This window comes from Pseudorca crassidens, chromosome 12, assembly GCF_039906515.1.
Source record: "Pseudorca crassidens isolate mPseCra1 chromosome 12, mPseCra1.hap1, whole genome shotgun sequence".
Taxonomy (NCBI): domain Eukaryota; kingdom Metazoa; phylum Chordata; class Mammalia; order Artiodactyla; family Delphinidae; genus Pseudorca; species Pseudorca crassidens.
Genome location: NC_090307.1, coordinates 63,768,945 through 63,790,668, shown reverse-complemented (window position 1 = coordinate 63,790,668; position 21,724 = coordinate 63,768,945). Strand labels below are relative to the sequence as shown.

The 21,724-nt window shown below is 54.5% G+C and overlaps 1 protein-coding gene across 3 annotated transcripts; it reads right to left on the bottom strand.

Moving 5' to 3' along the window:
- Window positions 1-34: 34 nt before the first annotated feature.
- On the bottom strand, window positions 35-18,006 carry CIDEA (cell death inducing DFFA like effector a). 3 transcript variants are annotated; one of them, XM_067699763.1, is made up of 7 exons: window positions 17,985-18,006; window positions 11,282-11,426; window positions 10,442-10,588; window positions 7,493-7,674; window positions 3,347-5,427; window positions 2,533-2,652; window positions 35-442 (listed from the first exon to the last, which is right to left on the bottom strand). In XM_067699763.1, the coding sequence occupies exons 2-5, from the start codon at window positions 11,411-11,413 to the stop codon at window positions 5,280-5,282; spliced, it is 609 nt and encodes a 202-aa protein (XP_067555864.1). In that variant the 5' UTR covers window positions 11,414-11,426; window positions 17,985-18,006; the 3' UTR covers window positions 35-442; window positions 2,533-2,652; window positions 3,347-5,279. The 3 variants fall into 3 exon arrangements, with proteins under 3 accessions (XP_067555864.1, XP_067555862.1, XP_067555863.1); XM_067699761.1 differs by lacking the exon at window positions 17,985-18,006 and adding an exon at window positions 17,519-17,592; XM_067699762.1 differs by lacking the exon at window positions 17,985-18,006 and adding an exon at window positions 12,731-12,751.
- Window positions 18,007-21,724: the final 3,718 nt, after the last annotated feature.

Genomic DNA, 21,724 nt, shown 5'->3' with positions numbered 1-21,724 from the left:
GTTTTTGTGTGTGTGTGTATGATGGAGAAATATATACTCAGCCACCTTTTATTTAAAATCAAATATTGACTTAGTTGATAGAACAAACAGTAAGTTCCACCTTTTAGTCAGGAAAGAGAGAAGAGGGCAGGAGGAGAAAAGGGGAGAGGGACACAGAGAGGGGCAAACAGAGCGCCATGCTGAAGCGGGTGAGAAGTACAGGGAAAATTGGCCGTGCGTTTCCCCGGGAACCGTCCCCGGGACCTTGCCTGGCCCTCAGACCTGCTCACTGGCACCAAGGCTGCTAAGGTCAGCAGCTGGGTCCCACCTGCTCCCGTCATAGGATACTGTTTAAGTCTTCAGTGATGATTCATTGATTTATTCCCTGTTTTCTTCAACAGTCCTTACTGCGTCCTGGACAGCGTTAGGTCCTGACTATAATCCTCGCGAGGTTTAGCAACGTCTGCAACAGACGAAAAATAACATTTATGCTAATGTGATGTGCTGGAACAAATAGTGATCGCCGTCATGCTTACTATTTTCATGTTAATATTAAGGAAGCAGGCTGCCCCTGAGTGTGTGAGAGTGCAGGCTTGTGGAAACGGCTGAAGGAGAATTCCACAGGACATGTTTGCACAGGCATAGCTGACCCCCAGGAAAGCACGGGCAGGGCTGGCTGGCTGGCCGAACCAACGAGTCCTAGCAAGACGTGGGATCTGCCATCTAGGCTGGGAGCCTTGGGTACTGACTTCTAGGCTGGAGGGCGGAGAAGCCACTGATGCAACCGGCCTTAGGGCAAAAGCCCTGGACCTGCAGCTTGGAGCTGAGCTGTGCACCAGAGAGGTGGGGTTTCCTGGGACACCCGAGCCCCAGGGGACGCCCCGCCTGCACATCCAGAGGTTGATTGGTAGTTTCCAGTGCCTTGTGGGTGATGAATCCCGTGAGCGTTGATATACATGCCAGGGTACATTTTTTGTGATATGTTATAGGCCAGAACTTGTGTCCACTGATTAGTTATCCTTGTCTTTGCTTTGCAATATCATTCGTGGAAAAGATTTAATTTTGCTTGTCCCTGCTCTAAACTCTGACCTTTGGTTCCAGTCACGGAACTTTGTTTCCCTGTGGTTTGGACACTGCTGTGGGTCCCTGGCCCCAGCCTTCCTAGGAGCTGGAGCCTCTCCCTGGGCAGCCCCCACTTCTTGTTTCCTGCTCTCCTTGGCCACCGCCTCTCCCTGCCGTATCTCCTGATTGGACCTTGGACCCCTGACAACAATCTCTGTCCACCTTGGGGACTCCCCCTCCCCTTCCTGTAAGAGACCCTCAAGTCACATCCTCACCTCCCCCCGGCGCTTACACCTTGCCTGCCCCTCCCCTGCACATCTCTGGATCTTTTGGACCTGATCATCTTTTTTTCCAGCCCTTCTTTTCACCCACTGGCCTGTTGTGTAAGGAGAAGCTTCCAGGAAAGATATTTAAAGCTATGTTGTACTTTCACAACTAAAAGCACAAATGGGAATGTTTGTCTTTTTGCTACATAAACCTGTAGATTGGATTAAATAAGTTAATCTGCATCATTGCCACCTGCAGGTGCAATGCTCTGATGGGCCGTTTTTCTGGTCCCAGATTCCAGTTGGATGTGAAACACCGAGTAGGTATGTCAGGGCTGAGCTCTCGTCTGCTCCCTGCCCCATGTCTTCACCAACCGCACACCATGCGCCCACCACCCTGCCAGGTGCCCAGGTGCCCAGGCATTCCACTCTTAGAAGTCTTGCCTCCTGGGCTGGGTTATAAATTCCTCAGGTTGGAGACTAGACTTCCTGCGTGTTGCCTGTAATACTCAGCACATGACTTAACATGCAACTGCACTAAGTGATTGTGAAGGAAGAAAAGAGGCACAGAATTCACAGCCTCGAAGGACTTTCCTTTTCTGAAAGGAGGGCCCAGAATATTACAATGGGAAATGATGAAGAATTGTATAATGCCTCCCTAAACAAAGAGGTTTCCACCAGGGTTTTGTTCGAGTTAAATATAAATTCAGGTGGTGCTTTTAAAAGAGTCAGAATCATTCACAGCTGATTATGATCCTCCAGGTATTTGCCCGAACTGCTTTCCCACCTCTCCTGCTGGTTTGTGTCTGGTCCTGACTGCTCCCTGCAGGGGTGGTGGGCATGGAGGGCAGGTGGGGAGTGGTCCGGTGTGCCTTCCCTCTTCGGAGGCTCTGGGCTGGGCGGCTTTCTCTGCTGACAGCCTTGCTGGGAGGGTGCCTGAGATAAGGTACGTAGTACCAACGCGAAGCCGTGTGAATTCTTCTTCCTTCTTCCCCACAAGAGAGCCATGGCTTTTTGGAGAGTAAGACGCAGCTCAGGCCAAGCCCGCCCTCCAGCTGTCTCAGCTGTTGCCAGGAATGCAGTGGGTGGCGGCAGCGCCCGCGCCCACAGGCCCCTCTGGCCCCAGATTCAGAAAACATCCCTCCCCACCCACGCCCATGGCTCAGCTCACCCCGATTCTATAGCCCTTCCCTCCTAAATCTATGTGTGACCAACTCCCAGATACCTGCCACGTGGCTCACTCATCCTTTCCAGGGAGAAACAGAGGGTCCCAGTGCCAGGAGGGGGCCTGGTCCTTCCGCGATGTGTTCACCCACCGTCCTCTCCAGGCAGGTACCCACTGCACCTTCACAGGTGAGAAAACCAAGTAAACCATCGAGCCACACGTTTCGACCCCAGCTTCTTTTATTTTTTAAATTCATTTGATTGGGGTAAGAACACTGAACATGAGGCCGACCCTCCCCCAGTTCTCAGGTGTGAGCTGTATGACTGTTGACTCAGGTACAGCCAGCAGCCACCAGACGTCCTCACCTGACTTCACTGAACCCGTAACCCACCGCCTAGACCCTGGCTTCCTGAGCAGGAGACAGGCGGGGCTCTGCAGCTCTGCCTATATGACCTGTTTCAGCTGCAGTGGGATTGACTAGAAACCGATGAACAGGAGAACCGCTGTGTCGGATGCTCATTCCAGGGAGAGCTGGGGGGTCGCAAGACTTTTCTGTTGGGTGAGACTTTCCCACCCCCCGCCCCCGTCCCTGCCTTCCAATGCAGCTGCCCCGATGCCTTCACTGAGCCCCCCCCCCGCCCAAATCTGGCTTCCGCTCAACACAACAGCTGGAGAAGTGGCACCTCGAGGCCCCCGACTATTTTTATGTGGCCATCTGCCTCCTGGACAGGCCTGGCCAGCCTCAGCAGGCCTGAGGAATCCCACAGCAGGTGGTGACAGCTGGACAGCTGGGCACACCGGCCCTGCCCTTGACCGTTCCGGGGATGCTGGAAATGTGGCCTGAGGACACGGAGAGGAAAAAGGATGCCTTTACCTGTCGCAGCTCAGGGCGACGTGGTGCCGGCTTCCTCTCCATCTCTGGAGCCCTGAGGCCAGCCCTGCTCTGTCTGCCGTCACCGGGGTCTGGGTGGTGGGCTGGGAGGGGAGCCCCCAGGCGTGCGGGTCGGAAGCTCTGGCCAGCTGCGGGCCTCACTGCACAGAAGGGAGGGCGCAGCGCCCAGAGAAAGCACTGGGCTCCTGCTGGTGACGAGGCCCCGGGATCCCTGCCGCAGACTGAAAACTGCTAGAGCAAAATATAGCTCCTTTGTAGAAACTACGATCATCAATCATCGGAGAAAGGAACCCGCATCCCCAGAGAGGAAGATGGCAGAAAGGAGAGAGGAAACGTCCAGAGTGTCCTTTTTGCACACAATTTATTCATCACACAGGAGCGGGAGACAGGAGGCCCATGGGCGGATGCAGGCTGTTGTGGAGGAGCTCGTTCAGAAACTCCCAGACTCTAAGTCGTCCTTCTTCTGACTGTAACCCGCTTCTAAGACCCCTGTCAGTTCCACATTCTCCTCCTGCTTAATCCCCCTTAGAACAGGCCAGGGAGCCCCTGGACGCAGTAAGGAAAGGGAGAAAGGGCGCTGAGTCAGAGAGAGGGCTGAGTCAAGGCATCAGGGCACTGAGGGAAAATTCCTTTTTTGGAAGCCGGGCCGCCCCTCTCCAGGAGGCCAAATCCCTGGGAAGTGATGCAGCCCTTGGTCAGTGAGAGGCAGGAGCCGCCCAGCGGAAGGTGCCGGAAAGCCATTTCCGTCCTCCTCCCTCGCTCTGGAAGGGCTTCCAGCCGAGCTCCTTGTAAGGGAAGCGCTCACAGCAGAGCCCGCGGAGCCGGTGGCAGCACCACCCACCTCCGCCAACCTCCCCCCCACCCCCCGCTGCATTTCCCCCAGAAGCCGAGCAGGAGGGGAAGGGGGGCCCTGAGATGCCTTTTTTATTTTGCTCTGTTTGAAAAAGAGGCTCTGCTCTGAGGAATGCGGCTGCAATTCCTTTACTTCTGCCCCTCCTGCCTGCGGTCCTGGGCTCCCAGCCCTGCTGCTGGGCGTGTGAAGCAGGGAATGGGTGGGAGTCAGGTCGGCATAGCAGGGGTCCGAGGGGATCCAGGCTGTGATGGGGGCGGGGGCGGGGGACCACGAGTCCGGGCCCAGGGGTCTGACTGCAGGCGGTTCTGTGCTTCTGGGACAAGCTGTGGTGTCTCCCACTGTCCTGGGTTGTCAGTCAGGAAGGGGACAGGCCTCTGTGGCAGCGTTTCTTAGGAGGAAAACCACAGATCCGAATGGCACCTGGCTCCTGCGGGTCTCCTAGTCTAGCAGCGGCGCTCCGTTTCCCCCCGGGAGCCACACTGCCCCCTCCCGAGCCGTGTGGTTGGGGCTCAGCCCGCGTCCCTCGTGGCCTGGGGTCCCGCCTGACTCAGCCACGCCCGCCCTGCATCAGGCCCCACTTTGGAGCAGCTTTGTTTTAAGGAAAGGTCGCCAGTGCGGCTTGATCACCTCCAAAAATTCAGAGTCACAGGCTCGCAGGTCACTGGGCTCATTCAGGACCGACATAAAACCCCACAGTAACATCTGACCCTCCTGTCTCCTGACAGACTTAAAAGTGATTGCACGTGTTAGCAGAGCATCTCTGGCTGAGTTTTGCTTCTGTGAGGTGTGCTTTTCTGACATGAAGAAGACAGGAGGAAGAAGTGCGGTATCACAGCGACTCTCTTGACTGGTTTATTGTGGAGCCGCAGGCCTCATGCTGCCCGCATCCCCCCACCCCATCCCCACCCAGGGGGCCTCCACCGCCTGGCCCCTGGCAGTGCCCTCAGGCCCCTTTTCTTTCCTGAGCAGGGGACACGTGGTGGGAACACAGCGTCTTCCGAATGCGTCCCTGGAGAGGGACCTGCGGGGTTGAGGTCAGCGGAGACTCCGCACTGTGCACCCCTATCCACTCGTGATCCCCCGGCGAGGGCGCGGGCTGGGCACCGCCCGCTCCTCCGTGTCAGCCAGCACTCGGAGCATGTAGGTGCCCGTGTGGACGAGACACTGACCGGTCATTTGGGCGGTGTGAGACAGGAACAACAGCAGGCTCCTGCAAGAGATGGGGCGGTCGGGCGGGGTGGTGGTCCAGCCTGTGGGGCAGAGGACAGGGGTTCCCCACTCCCACCCCCACATGCGCTCAGGGCCACACAGCCCACATCCCAGCACTTTCCGGTCCCAGCTCCCAGGGCACAGCCCCCCATCGCTGAGATGCGGGCGCCGGTTCTGGAGGTCTGGGTGGGACCTGGGACTCTGCGTTTCCAGCAGCTCCCCTGCCACTGGCCTTGGACCACTCATCCCCTGGCCTCTCCCGAATGTGGCCTGTCACAAAGTCACTGGAACATGCTGAGTGGGCGGCCCAGGCAGCACAGGCTCTGTCCTCCTTTGGCCGCTTGCTAACCCTGGCGGCCTTGCCGGGGCTGTGGAGCTTGTTGCTGAACTCAGTTGAGTCGGGGTGAAAGGAACCCCAGGCTGGAGGAGACTCAACACACCTGCCGTTGCGACCCTGTGACCCAGTTCGCTTAGGGCGGACAGGACACCCCGACTCGACCCTGGGCATCTGAGCCCAAGGCTGACCTGGCATTCGTGTTGTTTCAGACTAAAAAATAGCTCTAACTCAAATTCTTATCCTCTACCAAGTCCAAAGCTGAGGAATTCCACGCATTTTAAGGTCCGTCCCTTCACAAGGAACCAGGGGCTCGACCGCACTGGTGGGGGGACCTCCATTTCTGGCGTCCCCGCGGGGCCTGGCCGGCAAAGCCTCATATCTGGGTGCCTCCTGCAGCTGCTCGCACCACCCTCAGATCCACCAGACGGTGAGAATCAGTGACAAGAAGGCTGGGTGTCTCTCGGGAAAGATTTTGCTGAGGTGGGTTCACTTTCTTTACACTTATCTAAGTTGTTGTAACTCTCCCGTCTCACTTGAAAACTCAAGCAATCAAGCTGTTCTTTCCTGTCTCAGCAAAAAGAGGAAGATCACTGGGGAATGGGGGGGGCGGTCCAGATTCCAGCAGCAGGACAGTAACTGTTGTCTGGGACTGGGCCTCGGTGACTCTGGGTGGGAAAGGAGGCCAAAGGAAGCCACCGTCTGCCCGCATGACCATGTACTAGGCGTGCAGCCCCGTCACAAGGACCAGCCTCATTTCCAGAATGAGGAAAGCCTCGTTCCCCGCCCACACTACCCTGCCCCATGCTTCCCTCAGGGAAGCCGTCCTGGGACAGTGGAAGGAGGGGACCAGCGCCCCAGAGAAACAGGCAGGCCCTGCCGGGGAGTTGTGCAGGGGGCATCAGGTGTCACGTGGCACCTCCTAGGCGAACTTCAAAGACCTCCTGCTCCTGTCACCCTCTCCCTGCATCCCCCCAACCCGAATCCCTTCTTTAGAGGCTCAGTGACAGATTAACGGAGGGCTGGAAGCAGGTGTATTTAGGGCCTATGCGATCAGAGAACTTGGAAGCAAACTCCTCATTTTAAAGATGATGAAACTGAGGCTCAGAGAAGTTGAGTAACCTGTTAAAGGTCACACAGCTGGCTGCTCAGAAGCAAGGCTGGGTGGGAGCCCCTGGTGCAGGGCTCACAGGCCGGGTGTCAGGAGTGTTCCTGGTACACATAGAGAATTTGTTCAAACTGTTTTGGGGTACAGATCGGGACCTGTCTTCTCCAGGCCTGGCCTGTGGGGTAGGGGTGCCCTGGCAGTGCGTGGAGAGGGGCAAGGCCAGCGCCTCCTGCCCACCAGGTTCAAGTTCCGTAACACAGAACTACGTGTGCGAGTCCTCATCCAGGTTTGGGGGCTAATCTGTACAAACCAGGTCAGAATCTCCCTGGCTCTGGTTTTAGCTGTCATTGCTGAGAAATAAGGTTTTTAAATGCACAGCTCTAGCTTTTAAAAGGAATTTGGTTCTTCTATTTATTACTTAGGTCATTATTTAGGTTTTCTTTCCATTTCGTATTTATTGGTCTTTGGAGAAAACTATGTATTTTGCCTCAAGTTTTTGTTTTCTGAGTAAGTCTGTGGCGTAAGAGTTTTTATGACAACACGAGTGAGAGTCAGGCCGGGGCTCGAGGGGATGGGGATGGGCTGCCTGCCATGTCCAGACTCTCTGGTCCCCACGTCTGTTACCTCAGCAGGGCCTTGAGCCCCAGGCAATGGATGTCGTAGGACACCGAGTACATCTCGTACATAGTGGCTTTCACGTTGAGGCAGCCGATGACATCCTTGGGGTTCAGCTTGTACAAGTCGAAGGTTACTCTCGCGATCCCCTGTCTCTTTGGCGGCTGGCGGGCTGGGATGTAGGTAGCACCCTAGAGCCGTGGAGGAAGAGAGCCTGCAGCACTGGCCCCGCTGTGACCAACAAATCCTGTGCCTCTGGTTTTAGGCTGGTTTCAGCTGTCCTGTCAGCTTAAAATCTGTGACTAAGCTGCTAACTATTCGAGGAATGTTTTCAGCAGAGCAGTGTGCTTACGTTGCCATGGGGTCCAAACCCATAAGAAAGTACCCTCCTCCAAGCTGCTCTGTTCAGTGACTGGAGATGAGTGTGATTCGGCTTCAGGGTCCAGGGGTCAGTGGACAGTTGTGCCGGTGACTTGAGGTGGAAATGCACTCACCCTGGTCACCTAGGGCCACACGGCCGCCTGCTGATGACCGTGCCACAGCCCACCTGACGGCCAGCGGGCACGCTATTCCCGCCGTACGAGAGGCACCATGGAGAGTGCCAGAATCCACGGCTAAGCCAGGGCTGGTGGCGTGTGATAAATCGTGGGCTCCCCTGATTTCTAGTTCCTGACCTGGAGGAAGGTTGGCCTCTTGCGGACACTAGTGGGACCTAGTCTCGGTCTACCTGAGACCCTTGTGGTTGGGAAAGAAGGTCAGAGACCTCTATAAATCCCAGGTTTATAAACAGTCTTCCCACAGAAGCTTTGAGAAGAAACAAGAGAGAACAAAGCTGTCCCAGGTACACATCCCAGGTATATGTCCCAGGCACACGTCCTGGTGGGTTTGCTGCAACATGGTCCTGCAGTGTCCAGGATTCAAATAGAGGTACAACTTTCATGAACCTTAGGTGTTGGGAGTAGTTGAGGCTGTGAGTGTTAACTTCTCTGACAAAAATCTACTAAATTTGAATTTAAACCATAAATTCCCCTAAAAGCACCCAAACCCTTCTTGCTGGAGCCCCTCTTCTCTTCCCGCCACCCGCCCCCCCCCCCCCGCCCACTTGGACACACGATGGTTGCAGCCCATCGACTAACGCACCGAGGTCCTGCTGCCTCGGAGGGGGTGTGTCTGTCGTTTAGGAAAAGTTAGTAAAAATTAAGATTACAGAATCAAGGGGTGAGTTCCACCTGAGCCCCTGACACAGCTCCTCTCTGACACATGAAAGTTTTAATCTCACTCCCCCAACATCCTTGGTCTTGAGTCAAAATCGAGATGCCTCCCCAAACTCGGGAACTAACGGGGGGTATGGTTTCCATCATCTGGACCCAGGAGACCCCTGAAGATGCTCTGAGGACCTGCTCCCCACGGGACAGGCTCCAAAGCTTTGGATTGAGGAAGGGAGACCCCTGGCGGCTACTTCTTGGAAGTTCTGGCCACGTCAAGTCAAGTAGCCTCACCTAGAAACCCCTACAAGTGGGGCAGGACTTACGATCCCTGCAGGAAGGAGGTCCAGACGCCTAAGACCCCGCATAAGACTCAGGTCAACCAGGCTGTTACCAGACAGAGAAGCCTCCTCCCACCCCGAGAACCACCATATCGGTGCCACTCTCGTCCACAGCCTCGTCACCACCCTGACCCCCAGCTCAGCGCCCACCACGCGGGGGCTTCAACCTGTCACATGGCAACTGACTCCCCCACTAAGTAAAAGAGAATTTCACTCGCAAAACAAACAGAACAGACCCTTTCCTTCTGAATTAGTTTCCTGGGGCTGCTGGGACCAATGGCCACAAGCTGAGTGGCTGAAAGCAACACAGACTCATGCTCTGACAGTTCTGGGGGTTGGAGGTCCTGAGTGAGCCGCAGGCTGTCCTGCTGGGGCTGCCGTCCCGGCTCCAGGGCGCCTCTGTCCCTCGGCCCGTGGCCCATCTTCCAGTCACTCCTCTCTCTGCTTCCGCCCTCGCTGACCCTTCTGTGTCCCCCTTACAAGGACTCTGTGATGACACCGCCCCACCAGGCAATCCAGGATCATCACCCCATGCCAAGTCCCCTTTGCCACGTAAAGTGACACGTTCCTGGGTTCTGGGGATGAGGACGTGGGTCATGGGGGCCGGAGAGAGGGACGAGCTGGGTCACGAGCATCAGTGAATAAACTCCGTCCACTGATGCTTCCTCCCCGGGTCTCTGTAAACTACACTCTAGCTTGCGTGGTTTGGGACTCAGCAGTCCCTAAAGCCTCAGGGGGGCAGCTTGAGGCCAGGTGCTCAGGAGAGAGCTCTGGGCAGCTGTCCTCCCGGCGTCCAGCAGAGCTGGGGTCACTGTCTGCCCACAGCGGAGACGCCAGCTTCCCTGCCTGCTTCCCTCTCTGGATCCTGGTTTCCATAAAACGTTGGATTCTGAGGATTTCCCTTTCTTGAAGGTCAGTTAGGCATATAAAAAGATGTTTGAATATTTTGCTTTACATTTTTAGGTGCTTTATGGTGGGAGTGTTTTCCAAGATATATAACCTATAGTTTTCTCAGAAATAAAACCCTTTATTCTACCTCTTTGCTTGCCTAAATCACTGTGTTTACACCTCACGCCCCTCCCTAATTTTACCAGTTGTGTCAGCTCGCCTTCTCCTGAGGTCACAGACAGTGAGTGGTAACAGGTCATATCCACACACTCTAACCGGATCTGCAGCCCCTCACTGGCCAAAGCCTGACCCTCAGAATTACTGGCTCTAAATCACACAGTCCAGGTTCATAAAGAAGCCAAGTTTCCTAGAAATAGTTGAAAGCATCCCTGGAGGGTAGGAGATCCAGTTATCAGGTGAACACAAAGGAAGTATTTGGAAAGTGGGCCAGTCAACCCCAAAGTGGGGACCACACTTCCATAGGTGAGAAGCCTTCCCAGAAGCTGCCCAGACAACACACTTACCGGTGTCCACTTCTGTCCCTTCTCCAGGACCATGAGGTGCGTGTTGTCCCCCAGGGTCTGGAAGAACGCCTCCGTGTCCACCACGGTGCCGTCCTCCTCCAACACCAACGTGACCAGTCCGCTGGCAATAACCAGGGCATCCAGGGTCTAGGTTAGAACACACCAGCGTCACGGGGTGAAGTGAGAGACTCCGTTTGGACCCATCCATGGCATCAACTAAATCATGGTTCCAGAAGTGTTGGCCGATTTTGAGGGTTTTAAATGGTAAAGATGTACCTTACCTGGTGTCTATGACTCAGCCTTTGCTTGGAAAAGAGAAGTTAAAAAATCAAATGGACCTAACTTCTTCAGAGGTTTCAACGACGTGAGATAAGGGGTTACACTGAATAATATTCAGTTTCTAAAATGTCCTGCTTACTTGGACAAATAAAAAGAACGAGCCTGTATCTGTGATACTTAAAGAGCCGACATCTCTGTCGCTTCAGAGACGGCATGTTGGATTCTCATTTCTCGTCTCCTATGAGTCTATGATTCTTCTTTATCTGGCGATCGAGGACGCTGTTTTAGATTAAGGACAATTCGTCCCTGGCCTTTATAACCAAAACCAGATTTCTACAGTTGCTGCCTCCCATATTCCCCCTGTCAAAGAACCAAAGCCACATTATCAATTGATGGCTACTTTGAAGGTTTTTGTCTCTGTACCTAAGTCTTTTATGGGACAGGGACACAGCAATATTCCCTTTAACGTCAGAAGGCTCCCCCAGACCCTCTGAGGCCAGGACACAGACCCTCTGTCTTGCACTGGCTTGTTCCTGGGACCCATGTGGGCTGGTGGGGTACCTTGGTGAGGAGCTCCTGCAGGCTGCTGGCGGTCACCCCTCGGCGGCTGCTCCTGTCATGGTTGGAGACCCGGAAGGGGCGAGCGGGACGCATGAGGGGTGTGAGCAGCACCTTCTTCGTCTGCGACCCCATAAATGTCAGGGGCCTAGAAATGGAGGGAAAAGTAAAAACAAATTGATGTTACTTTATTATTATTATTATTTTTTTTTTTGCGGTACGCGGGCCTCTCACTGTTGTGGCCTCTCCCATTGTGGAGCACAGGCTCCGGACGCGCAGGCTCAGCGGCCACGGCTCACGGGCCCAGCCGCTCCGCGGCATGTGGGATCCTCCCGGACCGGGGCACGAACCCGCGTCCCCTGCATCGGCAGGTGGACTCTCAACCACTGCGCCATCAGGGAAGCCCAAATTGATGTTACTTTAAAGCAGAGTCTTTAAAGAGAGGTTTGAAGTACACAGAAATAAGACAAGCTTAACATTTGCACCTAAAAGAAAGGAAGCCAATGGTTGGGGATGATTAAAAATTGTGTACCTGACATCCAAGGAACAAACAAATACATAAAATTAAAAAATACAATCATCATTACACCCATTTTTACCAGAACATTCAAAGCCCTTGCAGTAACTCTTTGAGAAGGAAAGGTAAGGTCATCAAAAGAGAAATAACAATTATATTCTGCAAACATGGGTTTTAGAGCTGAAAAATCTAAGAAAATGATTTCTCCAGGCCGTGTAGTAACCGAACAGAGTTAAAGAATTAGGCACACACACAAATAGTTACATATCTGCACGATACAACAAAGCCAGAAATTTAAAAGCCAGATAGTGTTCACTATAGCAATAAACCAATCTTTTGAGATTAGGATAAATGAGGAACAGCAGAACCCTGTAATCACTGCGGCTGGAAAACCAACCGCTTCAGATTGTATGTCTGTCATGTGGCACTTTGGAGTGAGTTCCACATTTATCAAAGAATTAATTTAACAATTCACCACAAAAAAAGAACTAACATAGGAAAAGAAAACAACGTAGGAAAACCAAATCAAGACAATTTTCTGAGAAAAAAATCCCCAACCCTTGATTATTCAAGTTTTGTTACCTAGCAAATACTAAAAAGTAATAAAGTGAAGGATAAATTAAAAACAGCTGATAAGTAGTAACTTTAGTTTTTTTTTTTTAACATACACATATTTTGCTTTATATGTATTAACTCAATCCTCAAAAAACCTAGTTTTCTCAATTTACAGGTGAAGAAACTCAGACCAGAGAGCGGGCCCCACAGGTCAGAGCTGGGATTTAGACCAGGCACCTGGTCTCTGCCTCAGAAAGGTGATCTAGATGCCACAGGCTAAGAAGGAATAAGAAACGCCTGCATATCAGTGAAGAGGTGAAGATTTCACAACAATCAAAGAAATGCAGAACCACCTTTGACACCAGTGCTCTTAAACCCACATGCAAGAAGTTGTCTAAATAACTCTGGAGGGAACCAGATGCGCCTTGTTGGTGGGGCTGGAAGGGGGTTTTCAGTCTCTGTGGCGACCAGTCTGGTACTGAGGGAGGAGCTCCACCCTAGACAGTGGATGTTTTTATATCAGGAATGTATCTGTAGAGAAATTATTCACAATATAAACAGAAGTCAGCAATGTCCCATGTCCTGCTTTGTGCTGGCCACTGTGATAAATGTTGGACACTCAATCTCCTCAGACCCCGAGGGACTAGCACCTGTCATGGCACTGTCCCCCAACCCTGAACAGCGCTCAAATAGGTGGTGACTATCTGGACAAATCCTTGTTCAGTGACAATCAGGAGAAGGAAACAAAGGGCTTTATTTTGGGGGACAACCTTGAAGAAGATACAAAGTGAGGACATCACTGCTTTCTGACACTTATAGCAGTTTGTCTAGAGTAACTCTACGAAGGTTAAAATTGTAAGAATACCTGCTCTGTTTGCCAGTGTAGGCCACCTGCATATATATATATACTATATATACACACACCTGCATCTATATACATATGTGTGTGTGTGTATATATATATATATATATATAATCTCACACACACAGTCATTTATCTATCTATGCTTTATTTCTCCAACTAGACTGGACTTTCCTTATGGACAAAGGTGACAACCTGGACTTGCGACTGGCATCTGAAGTGCGGGAAGCGGGCGGGGGGCAGTCTTGTGGGGCTGAGCCCTCACCCTGTGGAATCTGATGCCGTCTCCGGGTAGATGGTGCCAGAACTGAGTTCAGGCACTTCCCTGGTGGTCCAGTGGTAAAGAATCCGCCTTCCCTGGACACCCTGCCAGAGACTGAGAAATGCTTGGTGCTGTGTGGGAAGCCCCTCCCCCATCCTCACATGCTAGAATTGGTGTCACAACCTCTTTACCTAGATTGTCAGCAAGAATTTGGTGTGACGCACATTTAGCCGGCATCGGGCTTGTGCCTCGTGACTGCAGGCATCCGAGCACCTGCCATAGCCAGCAACGTGCTGGCTTTTTATACATTTATTTATTTTTATTTTTGGCTGCATTGCGTCTTCGTTGCTGCGCACGGGCTTTCTCTAGCTGCGGTGAGCGGGGACTCCTTTCATTGTGGTGCACGGGCTTCTCATTGCGGTGGCTTCTCTTGTTATGGGGCATGGTCTCTAGGTGTGTGGGCTTCATAGTTGTGGCTCACGGGCTCAGTAGTTATGGCTCTCGGGCTCTAGAGCGCAGGCTCAGTAGTTGTGGCACACGGGCTTAGCTGCTCCACGGCATGTGGGATCTTCCCAGACCAGGGCTCAAACCCGTGTCCCCTGTATTGGCAGGTGGATTCTTAACCACTGTGCCACCAGGAAAGCCCTGTGCTCGCTTTTTTAATATATTAACTAATTTCATCAAAACCTTACAAGGAAAGTATTACCCCATTTCTCAGGTGAGAAAACTGAGGTTCAGAGTGGTTTCTCAAGGTCACCCAGTTAATAAGGAATCTCTCTGAACTTCAAGTCCCAAGCAATAAACATTGGCCAGAGCCAGTGAAGAAGAGCTGTGGGCTGGGAGGACACCCACAGCTCCTCTCCAGGGTCACCACCCAGCCTGTGGCCAGCGTGGCAGCTGCAAGGGGACTATGCCTAGCCAGTGGTCCCCACACGGCTCTCCCACCAGAATTAGAGTGGCCCAGCGAGGGAGACCAGGGCTGAACCAACCCTGTGGAGGGCCTGGCACACGGCCGCCAGACCTCTGCCCCAGTTCCAGGGAGTTACACAGGCTCCTCATTACACAACACGACAACCAGGGGCCCATGTTCTGCTGGGCTGACACTCAGAGCCCCCCCTGGCAACCCGGTGGACAAGGCAGCGAGGATTATCCACACAATGCTTCACAGCTGGGACCTGGCTCTGTTCTCAACCTGATCATAGCATCATAGGAAACTTGAACTCACGGTGAGGAGAAAAGAAAGGTACCAGCACACTGCCTGACCAGGCCAAAGGCGAGCATCGCAGCTGAGTACCAGGGAGGCTCAGGGCATGGGGGGAGGGATCGTCAGAGTCGGGGAGGGGGGGGCGGGGAGGTTGCCTACTGGTGAAACCCTCTTCTGGTGCGGGGAGCCCGGGGCCTGCCAGCAAGAGCCTCCCTCCCCCCAGAGCAGGGAGTCATTCCTTTGTCCCCGAGTAAAAGACAGGCTAGGGCCAACCATAGAAGTGGGAGGGTGGGAGGACAAAGTTCACGTCTTAGAACCTGGGCCCGGGCCCTGTGTGGGGCCAATGGCATGCCCTGGGCTGAACAGCTCTGACACAGTTAGTCTGGTCTGTATCTCCTCATCGCCACCTTTGTGAGCCCCCAGGTGATCCACTGACCTAGCTCCGCCCACCACAAAGCCCTCATAGTCTTTTAACTTCTGACCAGATTAAGTGCTGGCAGTCACTCCCCGGGCCTTCCCCCCTCGCTGCCCTGAGATAGCCGATCTCAATAAGGAAGGAAGTCCAGTTGTTGCTGTTCTTACGCCGTACGTTTTCCAACAGAGAACTGGGTCACTGTTGGAGAAAAGGCTTCGGAGCCACCTAAAAAGGCCCTGCAGGCGTGAGCCATTCTTTCCAAGAACAGGATGAGTGATTTGATGTGCTGAATTATATATAATCAAGACTACCTTATAGATGATGTAAAAAGGGGTTAAATGCTATCTTAGGTACACTAAATATACTACGTCTGATTACTCTGCTCCAGCGAAAGGAACAGCAGGGACAACCAGGTACAAGAACAAAGCAACATATTAATCCAGCTCAATTCTGGTCCTCTTAATGGGATCATTTATGTCACTGGCCACTAGACCAAGGCTGAAAATGTGTTGCTATTCCCCCTGAATGCTGTACTACATCGAAGTGGTCACAGGAGCACTAAGAAGACTTAGAATCCAGCTTTTGGCAACCCCTCATGCTGGCCGCCCTCTCATCCCTGGGAACGTGCAGGCAATCACACAAAACAGGAAGGGAAATGGCTCAGTACACGGAAAAAAAAACCCCAAGGAAACAGGCTCTTCAAGGAAATCGATTGTTTGGGGAAATCAAGACGATAAGAAAAGTCAGACTTCATAGAACATTCTGGAAAATTGTGAGGGTGTGTATCTCCCAGAAGTGAAGGAACAGGGAAGTCTCTGTATTTTTCCAGGAGGGAGTGAGAAGTCCTCAACTCGTAAAGTAGGAAATGAAGGAACAGGCACAGACTGACAGTGGACGTGAACCCCGCTGCAGTGGAACAAAGCTGGCCCACAGGTCCCAAGAAGGCGTCTTTCGAGGCCACCTTCTGGACTGATGTTTGTTCTGAAAGCGCTGGGGGAGAAAAGCAGGCCTGGGAACAGGCCGTCAGGTGGACAAGGAGGGCCCACGTGAAGAGATAAAGCTCAGACAGAGCTCTGTGCCCAAAGCCGGGTGACAAGGACAGTGCAGGGAAGGGAAGTGTGACCCCAGCCATGGGAATGCAGAGAAGGGGCAGGCCTTGGAAACCATCCATCAGGCTTGGCGGGGCCTCCGAGAGCTGCAGGGACAGTGGCTGAGGGACAGTCTCAGGGGTGGTGGGGTCTCACCGCGGCAGGAAGCAGAGGAGTGTTGGCCCCTGCGAGGCTTCCTGCTCCCCCGCGGGCCCGGCTCATGACAAGCAACACATGGGACACGTGGGCCCCACTGGGAGCCCCACGGCGGGACTGTGGCAGCTCCCGGCTGTGCCTTGACCCACCCAGCAAAATGCTTGGCTAGAAAGCATATCCAATACATGACCGTGAAGTCTTTGAACACTTTGAATATTATTAAAATAAGAGTGTAGACCACGAAGGAGTAAGCGTCAGTAATCTGAGAGATCGACTTGTAGAAAAGTCAATTCCTCGCTTGCATCACTAACAAGACTGGTCAAATTTGTACTGAAAGGGCAGCTCTTCAAAACCTAGAGTTCCTTGTTCAAGGAAAGAGGTACTAAATAGCTACAAAAGCAGCTACTTTGCACAAAGTGTAAAGGAAATCAGCTCTGTAACAACCTCAGGGTCAGTGTGAATGTTAACAAAGCCAGAACACAACGTCAGAGCAGGCTTCCTCTGTAGCAACACACACCCTATGGACATCCTGGGTGTCCAGAGCTGAGCCAGGAAACCTTGGGCTGTAGCTGCTGGGTCTACAGCCTGGACTCGGCTTTAAAGAAGGCAGAAGACAAAAGTTTTGCTTTCAGCAAGTGTTACAGATGGTGCAGAAGCAGGTGGGGTACCAAGAATTAGAGCAGCTCAGTTCTCAAGCAGGAACCCAATGACAGTGAGTCCCCACAGGTGGTCCCTAGCTCCCTCCCAGAGCCCTGCACTCAGGGCTGTCTAAGCAGATCAGTCCTTCCCCATGTGCTCATCTGCCAACATTTCAGAAGCAAGTCGCTTCCACCTCACACAGAGACGTTTTGGGTTTGGGATTGTGCTGTAGGGTTAGGTACAAAGGCAGAGGCAGCCTTAATTCTTCAGGCCTCGTCTCCTCCCGCTGCAGGCCACACCAGCCAGGGCTTAGGGCCCCCTCACAGTCCTTTCAACTTGGCCTGCCAGCTCAGTGCTGGGAGGACCTCGGAGAGGTCCATGGGAGAAAAGTTTGGAGGATGCATTACAAACTGTCAGCAGTTGCTACCCTTGGGAGTGGGACTGGGGGGCGAGTGAAGCTGGAGGTAGAGGAAGAAACCAAGGGTCTTCCCCTTAGGCCTAAACCACATCAGTGAAGATGCATGAAAATGTCTGTTTCTCACCTTCCTGGGGTCCTGTTTTTAAAGAGAAAGTCCAAGCGGCAGACAGCGCCCCCTTCCATCTCGGCGGCTCTCTCTAACCTTGGGCCTGGCACAGATCCCCCTTTAAAGACCCAGGTTCAGAAGCTTACAGATCACATTCCCCTCTCTCTCACCCACCCCATCCCTCCAGCCCAGTCACCTCAGAAAACCTGCATTTTAAAGAACTCAAGGAGATCTTCAGAGAAGCAGGATTCCTCCCCCAAGTCTGTAAAGTTACTGCCACCCAATATCTTTAGGATTTTACAGACGAGGATTGGTTTGGGTTTCCTGGGTGTGAAGATGAACCCAAGAATGGAAAAAAAGTGATGCAGGGCCTGGATCACGGGCGCGTGGACCGGGAGAGGAGGCAGCGGGCGTCCGCGGGCCCCTCTACCCCTCTCCGTCCCCCAAAGCGTCACCACTTCCCCCCAAACTCCTCCTTACAAACCTGGGGGCTCAGTCAGCACGGTCAGGGAGCGTCCAGGCCCGGGCGCGCCCCGGTTAGCCCACCACGCTCGGAGCCGGAGCCCGCGCGGCCCTGAGGGTCAGCTGGCCGCCTGGAGGCCGCCCAGCGTCCCCACCAACGCCCCTTGTCTCGCCCCAGCTCGCACCGCGCTCCGGGACCCCGAGAAGCCTGGCCGCGCGCGCGCCCGGGCCTCCAGGGATGGGCCCCGTCTGCACCCGCGGCGGTCGCGGCTACAAATGCAGCCGCTCCGCACTCACCACGGTCACCTGTTCCGCGGACGCCCGCGCACCTCGGGAGCCACACCTGGCGCTGGCGGCCGGCCGGAGGCGGGGAAGGGATCGCGCGCGGGCTCCGGCTGGGCGCCTGGGCGCAGGGGCCGCGGGGGTGGGGGACCGCAGGGAGAGCGGGGCGCACGAGGACAAGGGGCGCCGCGGTGAGAGGCGCAGGGGGCGCAGGAGGACCGGGGCGCAGAGGGACGAAGGGGGCAGGGGGCTGCGGGGCTCGCGGGGACAAGGGGCGCCTGGGGCGAAGGGGGCCGAGAGGGGGCGGGGAAACGAGGGGCCCGAGGGCGGCGGGGTCGCAGGCCCGCGGGGCACTTGCCTGAGGAGGGCTCCGGCGCAGTCCCGGGCCATGTCCATCGCTCGGGTCGCTGTGGGGCCGGCCTCCCCGGGCGCAGCCTCTTAAAGCGCCGCTGCCGGCCCCGCCCGCGTCCACGCCCCTTGGGCTGCGGAGACCGCGGAGGACGACAGTCGCCACGTTCCGGAGCCCAGCCGCTCCGCGAGCTATAGGGGGTCGCCGGTCGGCCTGTCGGAGGTTGGGGCAGTCGGGGACACCACCACGCTGGCAGCGTGGCCTCGGCTGTGGAAAGGCTGGTGTGGCCCCAGGATTCGGGAGACCGTGGGGCGGGATGCACGCAGGTCCCCCAGGACCGCGCCAGCCGCTGCCTTTGGGGCGAGGACCCGCCCTCAGGGCCAACCCGCCAGGCTGTCTCGCGGCCGGGACAGGGGGTAGAGGAGGTGAAGGACCCCGGGGACTTCACAGTCCTTTAGCTACAGGGACAGGACTTTCTCAGAGTAGGGAAGGCGAGAGAAACACCGAGCCAGGGCGAGGGGGTAACCCGGGTCCTACTTGCATAGCCCTCGGGATGGGAAGATGCAATAGCGCCTGTTCAGACCCCAGAAGGGGCGGAGCTGTCAGGGATTCCATAGCTCTTAATTGCGAACTTGGAGCGGACTCTGTTGAGCGGGTTAAGGAGTGGGGTGGTCTCCCAACCCTGGCGCTTTAAAAGGGGTAAACCGGGATGAAAGCGTCCAGCGCCGCCCTGCACGCAGGGTGACTGGCCCTCGCCTTGTCAGCCTGCTGCCCGTGCTGCTGCGAGGAGCCGGTTTCCAAAGAGCTGTGACCTGACCTCTGCCTCAGTCCAGGACTCACTTGACCAGCACAGCAGGCCCTTCTACCCGCTCCCCCTCCCTTTAGTCACAGAGACAAACATACGTCTTGCCCTGAGGGTCACTGGTGTCACCGAGATGAGGGTGGAGCCAAAAGCAATTTCCTTCCAGAGTCCTGGACTCCACAAGGCCTGCCGAACCCCAGCCCCAGGCAAGGTGGTTCCTGCCCAGAGCCCCGGGGCTGGACTGGGCCTCAGCTGCCCCTCCCCCGACCCCCTGCCGTGGTCTGAATGTTTGTGTCCACCCCACACTCATATATTGAAACCCTAATGCCCAGGGTGATAGCACTAGAAGGTGGGCTTTGGGAGGTGCTTAGATTGTGAGGCCGGAGCCCCCATGGATGGGATTAATGTCCTTATAAAAGAGGGTCCAGAGAGCTCCCTCACCCCTTCTGAGGGAGAGGATGGCCAGCCATGAACCAGGAGGAGGTGTCACTAGAACCCGGCCCTGCTGGCCCCTGATCTGGGAGTTCCAGCCTCCAGAACCATGGGCAGTAAATCTCAGCCATTCATAATAAGCCACCCTGTGTACAGCATTCTGTCAGAGCAGCCCTACCAGACTAGACACGCAGTTTGACAAGTGAGAAAGTGGGTCCAGTCAATTCAACTCCCCTCTTTAAAAACTTTTTATTGTAAAAAATTTCAAATATAAAGACATATAGGGGTGCTTCCCTGGTGGCACAGTGGTTGAGAGTCTGCCTGCCAATTCAGGGGACACGGGTTTGTGCCCCGGTCCGGGAAGATCCCACATGCCGCGGAGCGGCTGGGCCCGTGAGCCATGGCCGCTGAGCCTGTGCGTCCGGAGCCTGTGCTCCACAATGGGAGAGGCCACAACAGTGAGAGGCCCGTGTACCCAAAAAAAAAAAAAAAAGACATATAGGGACTTCCCTGGTGGCACAGTGGTTAAGAATCCACCTGCCAATGCAGGGAACATGGGTTTGATCCCTGGTCCAGGAAGATCCCACATGCCGTGGAGGAACTAAGCCCATGCGCCACAACTACTGAGCCTGTGCTCTAGGGCCCACATGCCAACTACTGAGCCCACGTGCCACAACTACTGAAGCCCATGCGACTAGAGCCCATGGTCCGCGACAAGAGAAGCCACCGCAATGAGAAGCCCGCGCACCACAACCAAGAGTAGCTCCCACTCCCTGCAACTAGAGAAAGCCCGCGAGCAGCAACGAAGACCCAATGCAGCCAAAAATAAATAAAATTTTAAAAAACCTTTAAAAAAATATAAAGACATATAGAAAGAACATGCCATGAGCATCCTTATACCCAGTGCCTGGATTCAATCACCGTTAACATTTTGACATATTTGCTTGTTCTTTTAATCTTTATTTTTATTTGAACCCCTTCACATCAAATCCTTCAACCTGCATCTCTGAAGAAACCAGAACGTTGTCACACACACCATAGTGACGTCACCTCTCCTAATGAAATAAAAGTGACTCCTAGTCACACCTGTTCATCCACTTGGTAGCAGTGATCACGATTTCCTTCCTTTCTAAGGCTGAATAATACCTCACTGTGTGGATGGACCACATTCCGTTTATTCATCAGCCATTGATGGACACTTGGGTAGCCTCCCTCTCCTGGCCACTGTGAATAGTGCCACTGTGAACAGTGTACAGATATGGCATCATGTTTTTTAAAGATAGAAAACCAGGGTGGCCCAGACCTTTTCCTTCCTTTTCTGCACTGGTCTTGCTGCCAACCAGAAATCTGTCAGAGCTGGTGCAAGACCAGGACACACCCATGCCAGCTTCGAGCCATGGCAGTGACCAGGGTGAGCAGAAGCTGAGGCTTTTCTCGAAGCTGAGAGGCAGCAAAGGCCATCCGTGTGCCCAGGGATGAGACTCTGGGCGGCTGGGAGTGGCAGCTCCAACCCTCTTGCCCCACATGTCCACTCTGGCCCCATTTGGCTACACATGTGGCGTCCCTGCCAAGGTGGGGGAGGGGGGACCTGCCACCAGCCACCTGGTGGCAGTAAACAGCTCTTCCTCTGGCCACCAACCCGGCCGCCTGGGCGTCTGGCTGCTGCTCTGCCTGCTGTCCTGCCGACCGCCGCCCGCCCCCCCCGCCCCGCCCCGGCCCTTGGACCCCCGTCCCACAGCCTAGGCTTTGCATGAATACTCTCCAGCCAAGGCTGCCAACGGGCAGACTGGTGACACCACTGTGGAGGCACCGAGGTTTGCGAGCTCATACACAACATGGAGCTCTGTAGAGGACCAGACTGTGGCGGCATCACCATCCGCGAGGTCTCTTCAGAGCC